General features: G+C 31.7%; 1 protein-coding gene across 2 annotated transcripts; it reads right to left on the bottom strand.

Annotated features, from left to right (window-relative positions):
• Positions 1-79: 79 nt before the first annotated feature.
• LOC103578362 (myosin heavy chain 95F) lies at positions 80-12,617 on the bottom strand. 2 transcript variants are annotated; one of them, XM_008559428.2, is made up of 14 exons: positions 12,537-12,617; positions 6,051-6,241; positions 5,813-5,886; positions 5,387-5,516; positions 5,147-5,311; positions 4,655-5,067; positions 2,886-4,562; positions 2,513-2,818; positions 2,281-2,420; positions 2,039-2,086; positions 1,616-1,736; positions 1,427-1,544; positions 1,143-1,358; positions 80-815 (listed from the first exon to the last, which is right to left on the bottom strand). In XM_008559428.2, the coding sequence occupies exons 2-14, from the start codon at positions 6,229-6,231 to the stop codon at positions 664-666; spliced, it is 3,741 nt and encodes a 1,246-aa protein (XP_008557650.1). In that variant the 5' UTR covers positions 6,232-6,241; positions 12,537-12,617; the 3' UTR covers positions 80-663. The 2 variants fall into 2 exon arrangements, with proteins under 2 accessions (XP_008557650.1, XP_008557651.1); XM_008559429.2 differs by lacking the exon at positions 2,039-2,086.
• Between the last annotated feature and the right edge of the window lie 1,716 nt (positions 12,618-14,333).

Raw genomic sequence — 14,333 nt, 5'->3', positions numbered from 1 at the left:
ATTTATAAATTACAATAATTGTTATTATTAATTATCACCATAGATATATTTTGTAAAATTTGTACAGATATAACAAGAATTCATATGTGAAACTGATATTTTATTTAGACAAAACATCATGCAGAATATAACATATTTTTATTACTCTTAATAATTAAACTTTTTTTTAGTCTTACTTTTGGCCCTCATCAAATTATTTATTATTTATTGTGTAATAATATATTAATGTCGCGAGCAAATATAAATTTAACTATACATAGCAATAATAATTATATACGTACGTAGTAACGTACCGAAGACATTGAGATGTCTCATTAAATTTGTGGCTCATAAATATTTATTTTATTTAAATTATTCTTGAAAAAAAAAAAAAAATAACGGAAAAATACTTAGCAGTAATTTTTATGCAGCTTCTTCGCCATATGAACATACGACCTCGTTTCCCATGGGATAATTGACAGTAATAATATTGATAACAAAAAAGATAATGAAGGTAAAGCAAATAATAATTGAATTGTATTGAATTGAAAATAAAAGATTATGTTCGTATGAACAAATGGTATATCGATGGTCATGTAGTGTTTTGAAGTGCACAATGAGATATACTATTATTTATATATATATATTAAACCGATAAACCGCGATAATAAAATTTAATCTAGTTCATTTCTTACGTTCACCGGGAATTATATAGGGTTTGCCACCATGACGTTCCCATTCGCGATTAAATTCGTGCTCGAGAATTTCGGCTCCTCGTTTCCTGGTCAAACCGGTCTCTTCTAAACTTAATTCACACATTTGCATATCATCTATTCCTGTAGGATAATATTATTGTTTAATATTTTCATCATAAAGGGATAGTTTTTCAAACCAAGTTTATTTTTAATTCGCGTTTAAATTATTATTGCTTGTATATCTACATATCATTAATGTATAGATACACTAGTAATATTAATTTAAGCCCGGATTAAAATAAACCCGATTTTAAAAATTGGCTCTAAGGGGGTTCTCAGACAGTGCCCTCCACTTTTTTAAAAGTTTCGATTATTAATTCGCTTTTGAACGTTGAAATTGAATATTTTAAAAAAATGAGGGTCACTGTTTAAGAATGGTCTCGAATGCCGATGGATTTACTAAATTACCTGCTACTAATAGAATAGGAGGTTTATCTGGATGTAATTCCATTTGTCTTGCTACATATTGACCATCAAAATGAGCGTACCACCAGCCACGTTTGCTTCCAGCATTAGGATTATCCGTTTGTCCTGCTGCGTTTGGACGAACGAATGGTATACGAAAGTATCGTTGTGACGACTCCGTTATCTGGTGTTTCAATGGATTGCGCGACGACTTAGCAGCTTGAAAAATAATGAAATAACAATTATACTAACTATTAAACATAAATAAAAATTAATCTAATAAATACCTGCTTCCATAATCGATTTCGGAGCACGTTCGTTTTCATCCATCGTTGTGCGTCTGCGGTTCCTCGCTTTCCATGCATGATAAACTTTCAGTCTGCGATGGAACTCATGACGACATGCCTAAAGAAGTAAACAAATAAATTAACGTTTCTCATAAATTTAAAGAAATATATCAAGCATAATTTATTTACTTCTAGTAATTCAATGTCACAAGATGTATTGATAGCGTCACGTAACTCTGAATATTTCCATTTTGATAGATCGTATTTTTTATTAGCCATCATTGCCTGATGATTTCTCACTTGCTCTGACCTAAATTAAGTAAACCAATAAAATTATTTAGCTCTCAACAATGGAGTAAGTTTTCAAATAAATTTTAGCATGCAATACTGGATCCTAATTTTTTTTAAAAATAAAAATATAAATTAATTTAATGAGTTAATTTACAAGGATATTTTATGGTACACATAAACGGACGCATGCAAATTACACTGTTGTACATAAAATAAATAATTATTTATGATTATAATTCAATAGGTTAAAAGGAATAAAAAAGAAATTAAAAGTTAGTAAAATTAGTTAAGTTGGTGTCAAGACCCTGAAAAGTTTGATACCTGTTGAGCCTGTTGTTGTTTGTTGTGGTAACCCGCACGTCTGAGCCACTGTGCAATTACATAAAAATTGGAATGTGAATATATATAGGTTTATCTTTGTACAATTTTTGGGACTATGGCTTTTTTTTGACCAGCAAACGCCAGCGTTGTACGAACAACTTGACTTGTATGTTCGATCATTTACATGCCGTTCATATTTTATCATTTAATAAATAAATAAATTAATAAATTAATTAACTTACTTTCTGATAGGCGGAGGTGAATCTTCGACTTGTCCGTTGGACTCTTGGGCAAGTCGGACAGCTAGATCGTGATCGCGCCGCTCCTGTTCCATCAGTTCACGGTAATGGCTCTCCTCCATAGCTTCTTTTTCCAGTTGAGCCTGTAAGCAATTATCGGGATGAGTCTTTTGTTCTAGAGAACAACGGGCAGTAAAAAATTTAGCGGAAGAAAATTATGAGTAAAACCCCGCACCTGGAGACTCAGCGCAGCTTTTTGATCTTCCTCTTCTTGTCTCTTTCTTTGCTCCTCCTCGGCTTTTCTTCTCGCTTCAATCTCCATTTTTTTCTTTTTGTTGTCCTCGTCTTCTTTCTTCTTAGCCAATTCTTCGGCTTTTTTTTTCCTTTCAATCTCCATTTCCGCTTGGAGCTTACGCAGCTTTTGCTCCTCGATTTTTTGCTGCTGTACTTTGTCTTGCAGATTGGTCATTTCATTATTGACAGCAGTTCTCAGTTTCGCATACAAGTTATCTATTTCCGTGGCCTTTATATTTTGATCCATCTGTGAAAAATATCTGGCATTAATAATTTAAGCTTATAAACAAATAAATAAATAATGCAGTTGTTACTTTAATCTTTTTCATTGAAACATCAATTTCCGACTGTAAGTTTTTGATGTCATCGATACTCTTATCTCTTGTGGCTTTTAATTGATTTGCTATCTCTTGCATTTCTATAAGTTGATTTTTCAAATTTTTTATTTTCATAATTCCCTTGATACGCGGCTGGTGTTGTTTCATAGCAATAAACATTCGAGCATTTTTTTGTATCACGATAAGATGATTTCTCCGATAAATTATTTTATTCTTCAATTTGATAACCGATAGCGCGCAGAATTGTATTTTATTCCATCGCGATTTGAGCAGCCATTTTTTAACATTCGCCACCAGTTTCTTCAAGTTCTCCGGATCTGATTTCATAATCCTGTCAAATTCAGCAAATTTACCGGGTTTGAAAAACACCCGAGTGATACCGAACTTGAAGTCTTTATTATTTAATTTCAAACTCTGCAGCAGAGCCTCGCAGAAGAATCGCGGCTCGAGTTTAGCCAACTCCGGCGGTAGATACGACTTGTACATATTGTAGAGTTCCTGAAAGGGAACGCGACTCGGATAGCCGTGTTCCATTAGTTCAAGCACTGAAGTCATACCAGAACAGCGTAATTGTCCGAGTATGCTGCTGCCGTCAAAGCTATGAGCAACCATTTCATTATTAGGCTTAATGCAACGTACGAAATTAGTTCCATTACTCTTTAATTTATCCATAAGTTCACCCAACTGTGTTTTAAATTTACTGCCCACGCTGATGAACGTAAGTTTTCCCTTCTGGCTCGCAGAGTGATTAGCAAATTGAGTGCGCAAAAAATTATTACCGCTCTCTTGTATCAGCCCTTCGAGCGAAGCATGCAGCGCGTCATTATTTTTCTCAATAAACTGATTTGTCTGATAGCAAACCCCGCCGGCAAAGTGTCTTATAACGAAACCCTCATCGTCTCTCAACTCGCGATGAGCTTTTAGCTTCGAGGTTCGCGGCAACGTTATTCTAAAGTGTCCATTCCATGTGCGATGAACTTCACTAGTAAAGTGGGCGAAGCTCTGCGTTGGTAATTTCGATTCCTCATCTAGTAAACTAAATATCCCATTGGTTTTTGCTTCAATGAGATCGATGCAGTCTTGATTGTCGACGTAAGAAATCTTGGGAATGTTCAGCGACTCTTTGGCGTACAACTCCTGCTCAAATTTCAGAATCCTCTCATTGAAAAACTGCTGCAGTTTTTCATTGCAGTAATTGATGCAAAATTGCTCGAAGCTGTTTACTTTGAAGTACTCGAAGCCAGCGATATCGAGTACGCCGATGTAGTAACTGGAGGCTTTGAAGGGAATACTTTTGTTTATGCGGGATACGATGTGATCAAACAGTTTGCTGTATATTGCTTTAGCTAGAGCGTCCCGGGCATTGTTCGCCTCGTATATCTTGAGAGGCACCATGATAACAGTTCCTTTGTACCCACCACGACTTGTCTGCATCACTTTGGACACCAGCGCCTCTTTTAGTTCTTCTGGGTCGACACCCAGAAGTTTAGCTGACATTATAACGGACTTGGCAGTAGTGCCGGCAATTCTGCAGCCGCCTCGCGTGTCTTCGGGATTATCTTCGAAGACAATATTGCCTAGATGAAGAACAGCTGCTACCATTGTGTAGATCTCCATTCGTTCCACTTCAGTGAGTCCGAGACGAGTGAAAGCCTATTAAAAAAAATAATAAGATGTTAAAGTATATCCTGGCGCAGTTACTTTATGGTAAATTTGTGTTGAACTTTTTAAATTATTAAATTAACCTGATCAACGGCATCGAAACCGTCAACGTCATCGAGAATTGGGTCGGAGAGACCTCCATTCTCGAGGTGGTTTCGTGATTTTTGAGCTTCATTGAGCTTCTTCTCGGACTTTTGGTTACAGAAATACTGCGAGCATCCGTTTCGTAGATAGTGAAAGTCGTCAGGTTTGGTGATACCAAGTTTAGAACGCAATTCCGTCGGCGCACCAGCGCACATCATGTAAAATATATGATAATTTCTTTCGTCTGGGCTCTGCAGACATATGCGGGATTTCTCCAACAGATAGTGGGATATAAAACCACCAACAACTTGACACTTGTTATCGAAATGCACTTCCATAAATTTACCGAACCGAGAGCTGTTGTTGTTCCTCTTTGTTTTAGCATTTCCAAAGGCTTCAAGTACTGGATTTGCTGTTTAAACAAAACAATGATTTACTATACTACATATTATACTTAATTACAAATATAATATTAATATAAAATAATTTACCATCTAGAATTTTTTGTTCTATAGGGCCAGCAGTTGATCCCCATAAATCGCAAAGATAACGGAGTAAATATTTAGTAGATTCTGTTTTCCCAGCTCCAGATTCACCAGACACAATAATACTTTGCGATTGTTTCAGTACTTTCATGTCTCTGAAAGACTTGTCGGCTTAAAAAGTAACAAAAAAAAAATATTTAGAAAAATTGTTTAAAGCTTCGCTGGATAAATTAATATACTAGATACCTATGGCGAAAACATGAGGAGGTGTTTCACCAAGTGACTTTCCTTGATAAGCTTTTATGGTTTGTCGTGAGTACAAGTCTTTAACTGGACAGTAAGGATTTACTGCAATAAGGATATTAGCAACGTAGCTCTGAAAAAATAATAAATACCATCAATCATTGGCGGTTAAGTTCGTGTTCAGAGCGTAATCTCAATTTCAAATTCTCATGTGGGAGTTTCCTGCTAATGAGAGGAGTAAGTATCGTTCAACAAGGTATTAAAAATGAATAATAATAATAAATAGCAAGGTGAAAGTCATCAGTCACTATTTCGTTACATGAGCGAGCAATCTTTCGCAGGATCTCTTGGGTGTGAGAATTATTTTCACTGGCTACATTTTTTTACACCGAGTGTTAGCATAAGTACACGCTAGAATTGTTTACTCACGTATATCTTGTCCTTGAAGTAGCGAGTGCGTATATTATTGAGGAGAGTCGCCTCATTCAGGTACATCAGGGCACCTGGGGAAGACAAAACAGTACGAGTTAATTAACTCCTGGCAAAAAGTCTAAGTATAACTTATTTAATAAGTAGACATGTTCTATTCGATCAGACAAAAGCATATATAAATTTGTTGAGCTGTAACAATTTAAATATATATGTGCGTAGGCGCCAGTGTACTTGCAATTGTCTTCGACGTCTTTGGTGTATTCTCCAGCTGGATATACTTCGTCGAGTGGGCACGTGCGTTGAGGATATTTTTTATCCAGAGGAACAATCAATGCGTCACCGTCGACCATGTCCGTGAATTTTCCGATTATAAAACCTTCTTTCTGGTCACGGACCCATACTTGCTGGTTGTCCATTGTAATTACTCTGCAACAATTTAATGTATATTTATAAAATTTACATTTACAAGAATGAATAATTATTTTAAATGTTCGTTATCGACTCGGAAACACTAGAAGTGTTGCAGCGGTCGTCGGTGCTTCACTGGTACGAGTAATATATGACGTAGCATTGGCTAGTATTGTTTTTTCTTTAATATGATGACAAGTCTGCAGATTGTCAAGGCTAATCTGTTGTAAAAAATTATCGGTAACGAGAATAAATATTACTTAACTACTAAGTACTAGTAGACATTTTTTTTTAGATAAATTACGCAATAAATAAATTTTTATTAATTTTTAAATAAATAAATAAAATGAATTTCTATTTACGAATACTGGTGGTTTATTGTCGCTTATCAAGTCGCATTCGTTATCGCGATAGCAAATGTCATATAGCGATTGCATTTTTTTTTTAATTTTTAAATTGAAGAGAATTAGAAGTTTTGGATAATTTTCTCAGGAGAATTAAATCGTTTGAAGGAAAGTAATTTGTTTTATGCATGTGATGAACTTTTGACATTAAGAAGTTTACCGTAGAGCAGAGTAAAAGCATTAAATAGGATTGTAAGACAGTACGGTGACATTTGGGGAATTAATACGGTCACTGTGAATTTAACTCAGAGCAGTATACGGATTAACATTTGAGTATAAAAAAAAAATTCGAATCAGCTGGATAATTATTTAAATCTGTAGCTTCCTTACTGTACAATTTATTTTATCCTGTTTTATCTTCCTCTTATTTTGTCCGCTCCTTTTTTTTACCACTATTCAATTTTTGTTCTTTCTCCCGTCTGCATCCCGTTAAAGATCTCGTAACGGTAAACGCCATCACGTAAACACTTTTGAAACGATTCTTGTATGCATGTTGTATCGACTTTTTAGTATTTACTCTACAGGATAAATTCATAGACATGACAACTTTATGTTTATACTTTTTTTTAAATATTTAAAGATTATAAATTTTACTTTTTTATTGCCGACACTTAAATTTATACTAAATCAAATATTTTCGACGAGTCTATAGATCTATAGATTACGGATGAATAAAGATCCAGATGAAAATAAATATTATAAAAATGTTTACCAACAGGTCATTCACCTTTCATTATTATATTTTTCTTTATTCTACTTTTTTTTTCTTTTTCATCTTTACATTCGTTGTACTCGAGTAGTCGTAACTACCAGCTGTTGTAAGACTCTTTTTAGTCCTCAGCAACTACTGGACAGTCTTTACTTCTAATGAAAGTAATTTAACTGCGGACCCTTCATATTAATGCTTAGTGTACTATGTACTTACAGTACTATAAATATCAATGCTAATTTTTTTAAACTTCATTTAATTTAATTTGTAATTGCAGTGGTTTAGGTTTTTAATTTTACAAGGCTTTCATTAAGTGTTAATTTGTCAGCTCTCACATTAAAAAAAAAAAAAAAAACATTTTCCGCATTTGACATTGCGATAAATTTATTTAATAAAAAAATTCAATGACACATTTTGTATTAATAAAAGAATTATGTCAATGATATAAGAAACTACATATATAGTAACATAAAATATTATTTAATATAAAACTACAATAATTTATTGATTACAGTAGAATTGATATGAGTCAATAGATAAACGTGAGTAAAAAAACTGAGCTCTAAAATGAATCATTGCCGCTGATAATTCTAACCCTATCACTTCCGGTGTAAGTGGGAGTACACGAAACGAAATTAGGAATTAAAATATGAGTGAGAATGTAATAGTAAAATGGGTAAAATTTATATATAAATAAAAAACATATGTGTTGTGTTGTATTGAGCGTCAAGTCGTCAGGTGATGGAAGCAGGAAATACGTTGGGTGAGGCGCTAACAGGGAAATACGCATCGACGGGTACATTCATTTCAAACATGCCTTTCCTTATGTTTATTTTTTTATTATCATCATAAATACCCACGGAATACGTAATATTTTATTTATTAAATAACTTAAAAAAGAACTCGACCCCCGGGGACTTTGCTGTAGGAAAAAGTGTGCTCCTGTGTCCTGTGGGTTTCGATTCGTTAGTCAGCGAGAAAGTAAGAGCTGGTATCTCCTGGTCACGGCCACTGAACCCGGGACAGCCAGTTACCCGTGAGCACCCTGGTATCACGCATCGCATGCGTATATATATTTAAATATAAACATATATATACATATGTATGTACATATATGTAAGCATGGTATTGTTTAGTGTAGGCCACGTAAATCTACCAGCAGTTATGTTTAAAATGGAAGAAAAAATAATAGCGATGGGCCGCTGACGCAGCGAAGCTCGTCGCGCTTCAAATACAGTGACGTCGTCCTTAACTCTTTGCTCATGGATATCATAGTAATTGTTAGCGTCGAGAAGCACTCTAAGTATATTATTCAAGAAGTTGTTCATGCACTTTCAATGACCGTGGATGTGCATGTTTCGTAACACTATTAATATTTAAATATATTTATTATTGTTATTATTTATGAACTGTTTTCTCTAAATATTTACTGACTACTTTGATAATTATTTATGTTAGTTAGTTAGTAAAAATAAAAAAAATAATGTCAAGTAAAATAATATTGATTGATGACCCCATTGATAAAGTGCGTTGATAGAGTGCATGGTCATATCGCGGATTTTATATCAATTTAGAGGACTTGCAATAAAGTAATATTAATCTGGCCAAGTGCAGATATAATACGAGTATTAACTCGGTAATTATTAAATTGCTCTGCGAGAAAGTAATTGCCGAGACGATTGCTCAAGTTTAATTATTCTTGTGCCTCTACATCATTTATATATGTATTATTTTTATTGAATGTTGTAATGTATGGTGTTGAATTGGATTAAAATATATAACTTATGATGTTACGTTACGGTTGTAATGCGTAGGATCCCCTATCGGCTATAAAAGCTCTGCTCGAATGAACTATCGTTTAATATTAATTGGTGCAACCTTCTCGCGCGATCATGGTCAGAGTCATGTTGCGAATAACGCGTGGGATGTACTGACTCATCTTTATATTATAATAATAATAACAATAATAATAATAATGGTAAAAATTTTAGTGTAATTAAAGACACATCTGATCCATATCGAATATAATTTATTTATTAGAAAATTTGTAAGTAGAATATCTGTAACTGTCAATTTATTATTACTAATTGAACCCTTTAATGCAATGTTCTAAAACTAGTTATGTAAAAAAATAGTATTACTTTTTAAAAATTTACTTTGTATTATTTATTGTAGAATTTGGTCTACGGATGCTGGTAAAAGGGACCCGTGAAATATTTAATTTTGTTTGCAATGGATCGGATGTGCTCTAAATTAAACTAAAATATAAATATCATCTTTTACCACATATATTTTTACAAACATATATTTTGAAACTATTCATAATAAATAATAATAATAATAATAATTCGAAGCACCTGTTATATTTTTTTATGACAATCGATCATCAAAGTAAATTTATTTTATTCAAAACTCATCATTCCATTATTAATATAAATTTTATTTATATTTTATGGATTAAATAAATCATGATATAAAAGTAGGCTGCATGCAACTGAGAAGCCCGACGTGGATTTTCTTTCATCCTTTTTACGGTTTTATTTTCTCTACTCCATTCTATTCTTTTCACCGTATATATGTAGTTTTATACAACTCATACCAGTAGTTTATCATATGTATATTCATAGATATATATATATATATATTTTATACTTGTTTTAGTTTTATATTTAACGTTACATTATTTCGCGCTTCTCCGCGCTCATCATATCACATGCCGTGACGGTAATAATTCAGTGTTGGTTCGGATCCAGGCTCAGACTCTTATGCAAGAACTCAATATGTATGAAGGATCTTACTTATGTTTGTTAACAAACCCGCAGGAGCAACATATGGGCATGGGTACAGTAAGTAAATTGATCGCGATACCAAAGACAGGAGAGACTCCAAGATTATGTTACTAAAAATAAATCATGTGAACTTTTATAAATATATAAACAACTCGATGATTATTTTATTGAATAAACAATAATGTCAGCGTTGTTAAATAAGATAAATTAAATTTATATAAAAAATTGACAGTATTTATTTAAATCGTATATAATTGTCTCAACAATGTTGTAAATTATTTCGTAATGATGTCGTGAGACGCATTGTGTGATGTTACAAATTGATAATAGTACCTACAATAAAACCAACTATATATTATGGTAGTACATATATAATATATATAATTTGGGTAGATAAAATAGACATTATTAATAAAGGGGGAACAATGAAATAAAAGTTGAGTACAAAAGCGGTTTTTTTTTTTTGTTTAGACAAAAGTGAGTATTAAGTATTAAGTATACGTTAAAAATTGTAATCAAGACAATAAGAGGTGTATAATGATGAGAATGAAAGTGTAACTCCTTCGCTACTCGTTCATTGTGCAAGGTGAGAGTTTGTCGAAGATAAAAAAATTTTTGATTATCTTTACTATGGTTTTTAAAATTTTTAACTTCCCGCTGTGCACAGAAGTAAAAGATTTATTGGCGCCAGAAATTTTTTGAATTTTAAATTTCTGACAAAATAAAATTTTATCTTTGCACAAATTTGTCTTCTTTTCAATTTATAATGCGAAAAATTTCTTAGGCGGTAGAAATTTTTTTTGAGTGAATGAAAATTTCTTACGCCGGGAAATCCATTTTTTCTGTGGAAATTTGAAATTTTCGAAGAAAAAAAAACGGAAGGTGTTGGTTTCGGTCTCATTTTTGAAAATCGAGTTTTCATCAGATCTAGGTGTTTTTCTTATTTATGATAAGTCTTCTTAATATTTTTATCCTGACTATAGTCAACTTGATCGATATCTCGTATCTGGTACTTGCAAGAATGTTTTATTGTTTTGTATTACAGTTAAGTGATGAGGAAGAAAATAAGAAGACAATTGTTAATATAGGGCACAGAGATCTCGGAACGTTGATATACTTGTTGTTTTTTTTTTTTTACAACAATACTAATGCAAGAGATTGGCTTGTTTATTATTTGAAACTCGGTTAATTGAGATCAGAGAAACGAGACTTAGTATCTTGCACCATGCAAACTTTTTTTAGCTTCATTTTAAATACATGCTAACTTATGTACATATGGATAAGTATATACACCCATGTTAATGTAATTTAATTTAATTATACATGTGTATATATGTATACATATTTAAAAGTAGGTATAAGAGACCATGATACAAATATCGAGTCTTGCACCTGTAAACTTTTAGCGTACACTTGCCGGTATATTTTTTAACTGAACGATAAGGCAACTGGTGTCAACGTTTTTATATATTAAAATATATATGAGAAAAGATATGAGATATTTAAAAAAGATAGATGTTCTGACTATTGTTATGAGTAGACAGTAATCCAAGTGAGCAAAGTCCTATTACATGAATTCAGTGAATTGAAAAAAAAAAAAAAAAAATAATAATAATAGTAATAAAATATTTGTATTTTATCAGATGATCAATGGCTTGTACTTTTACTCTTGATATAATGTAATAAGACGGTCTGTTTGATTTATAAATGAATTAGATGAAAGTTGTCAGTGAAATTTAAAAAATAACTTTCGATTTAATTATCTAAGATGCGAAATTTGATTAAAAGTTTTTTTTTATTAATTATATATATTATCTGATATTCTTATGTCTTCATTAAAGAAAAGTTTTTTATATTTTTTGTAATAAAAGAATATGAAATTTGTAATGAGATATTTGTCAAATTTTTTGGGGAAATTAATTTTCGTCGCGACATTTTTATAAATTTTGGTGACGTTAAATAAATGGCAGAAATTAAAGTTAAGTTATTTATTATCGGTCATTAGTTTTTTATGTCAACGTTTACTTTTAGAGTCATTGTAATTCAGCTTTTATCAGATAAGAAATAAATTGGAGTTAAACATTACATGGTAATTGGAAATTACACAGCGATCAAAATTTACGTGTGATTATTATTTGATTATTTAGGTTTTAAATATTTTGGTATATGAAAAAAATTGTTGTATCTGAGTTTCCGTTGTCCTTGACAAGCGTATCGGTACAGGTGTCTCGAAATCATTAGTCATAACAAAGATGAACGGTTGAGAACCATTTGGAAAATAAATTCAAACAGGTAAACTTAATTACCCGCGATTAATTTTTTGATTTTTCAAAATTACAAATGTCAATAAAATTTTTTTTTTTTTTTTACCGAGTAGTTGTAATGTAAGTTAAATTATGTTGTGTACTTACTCAAAAGTTGAGTTTATAACTTTAGTAATCACTGTGATAAACACCCGACACAAACAGCACGAGGTTCCGCGCTCAACTGCCGCTCAGATCCTTCTGTTCGTTTGGTCTCGGATCTTCTCGTGCCGCCTCGTACCTGCCACGCGGATATACCTGAGCTCCAGTAATCATATCATTTTTCGTTATTTTTTAAAAAAATTTCCCGCGCAAACTTTGACTTTCAAAAATTTTTCCTGCCATTCAAAAAAAATTTTCTTTTGTTTTCCTCTGCTTCTACAAAAACAAAAAATTTTTAATTTTTTAAAGATCAATAATACGCGATCTTTTATTATAGATCACTGCTGTCAGTTATTGTGTAATTTGACAGTTCATTTGCTTTTTATCTGACCCATTTAATTTGGAGCTCGATAACATTTTTGAATTCTTATCAAATGAGTAAACAGGTAAAAGTGATAAGAAATTCTCATAAAAAGACATAGATGGAGTACAAGTACGCGAAGAACTTTTGAACTGTAGCGTTCTTACCGACAATACATAATATTTCATTATTATATATAAATTTTTGAATTACCGCCTCCTAATTTGTAATTACTTTGAAAAATTTTCAAATAAAATTATTTGGTAATTTTTCTCAAAATATAATTTTTAAATATTTTTACTGACAGTACGATCTATAATTTTTTTGAACACATAATTTACTTACATGTAATTATTGCAATAAAATAAAAATAAAATTAAAATACCCGCGAAATTATAATTTTTGAATACTGGAAAAAATCTAATTACTCAATTAAAAACTTGTGAAAGCTGTGTAAAGGGAATAGAAGACTGATACAGTCTGTTGGGTTTGAAATTACCCAGCTCAGTTCTGTATTGGACCAAGTAATCAACTATCAAAGTATCTAAGAAGCCTAGAAGTAAAGACTGAAGCTATAAAGTTACTATACGAACCGTAACCGCAACAAGAATTTCCTGCCACCTGACACTTTGTTGAAGTTGTTGCTTTCGAATATAATTTATTGATATATTTATATTTTTTGCGCAATACTTAGAAGTTAACAACCTAGACTACCGTCTTATCATTAAAAATATATTGCTTATTTTCTGTTATTCCCAGCTCTGTAATAATTATAACAGTATAAAAACCATTGTCAGTATAAATCAATAAAAATTTCGCTAATAAAATTATTTTCCTTATTTTTATGACTCATTACTGCGTATTTGACGATTTATGTTTTCAAAACTCTCAAATGCTTTCTACAGTACATTTACACTAAACGATTTTTATTTTCACACTCATTCAAATATATATCTTGTGTACAATAATATAAGTAATTTTCAATGATTTTTAATTAATCGACTTACGATAAAAATAATATTTGAATTCACTGTTGTCGTTATTAATGTTATCAAAATAAAATTTTGATTTACAAAAAAATTTTTACATTTTATTTTGATTACTTTGTAAAGCAAATTTTGCTCAATTTTAAACAGTCAAATAATTTCTACAAGGAAAAAAATAATATAATTATATTTATTTGAAGCTTACATTGATAAGAAAAAAGTCCTTTGTTTTCTTTATCTTAAAACGGATGTCGAAAAATCGATTGATCTTTGCTGAGGATTAGATTATATAAATATACATACACATATATAATATATAAGTATTTAAATAAATATAAGTACTCGAATGAATGAGAATATCGTGGGAGTGGCCAATGAGAGAGGATTTCACAAGCGGTTTAAACTTTTGAGCGGTTTGAACTCGAGAATTTAACAACAAACTCACACGCTGTACCT

The sequence above is a fragment of the Microplitis demolitor genome, chromosome 8 (assembly GCF_026212275.2).
Source record: "Microplitis demolitor isolate Queensland-Clemson2020A chromosome 8, iyMicDemo2.1a, whole genome shotgun sequence".
Lineage (NCBI taxonomy): Eukaryota > Metazoa > Arthropoda > Insecta > Hymenoptera > Braconidae > Microplitis > Microplitis demolitor.
Note: the sequence above shows the minus strand (reverse complement) of the source record. Positions and strands in the feature narration are given on the sequence as shown.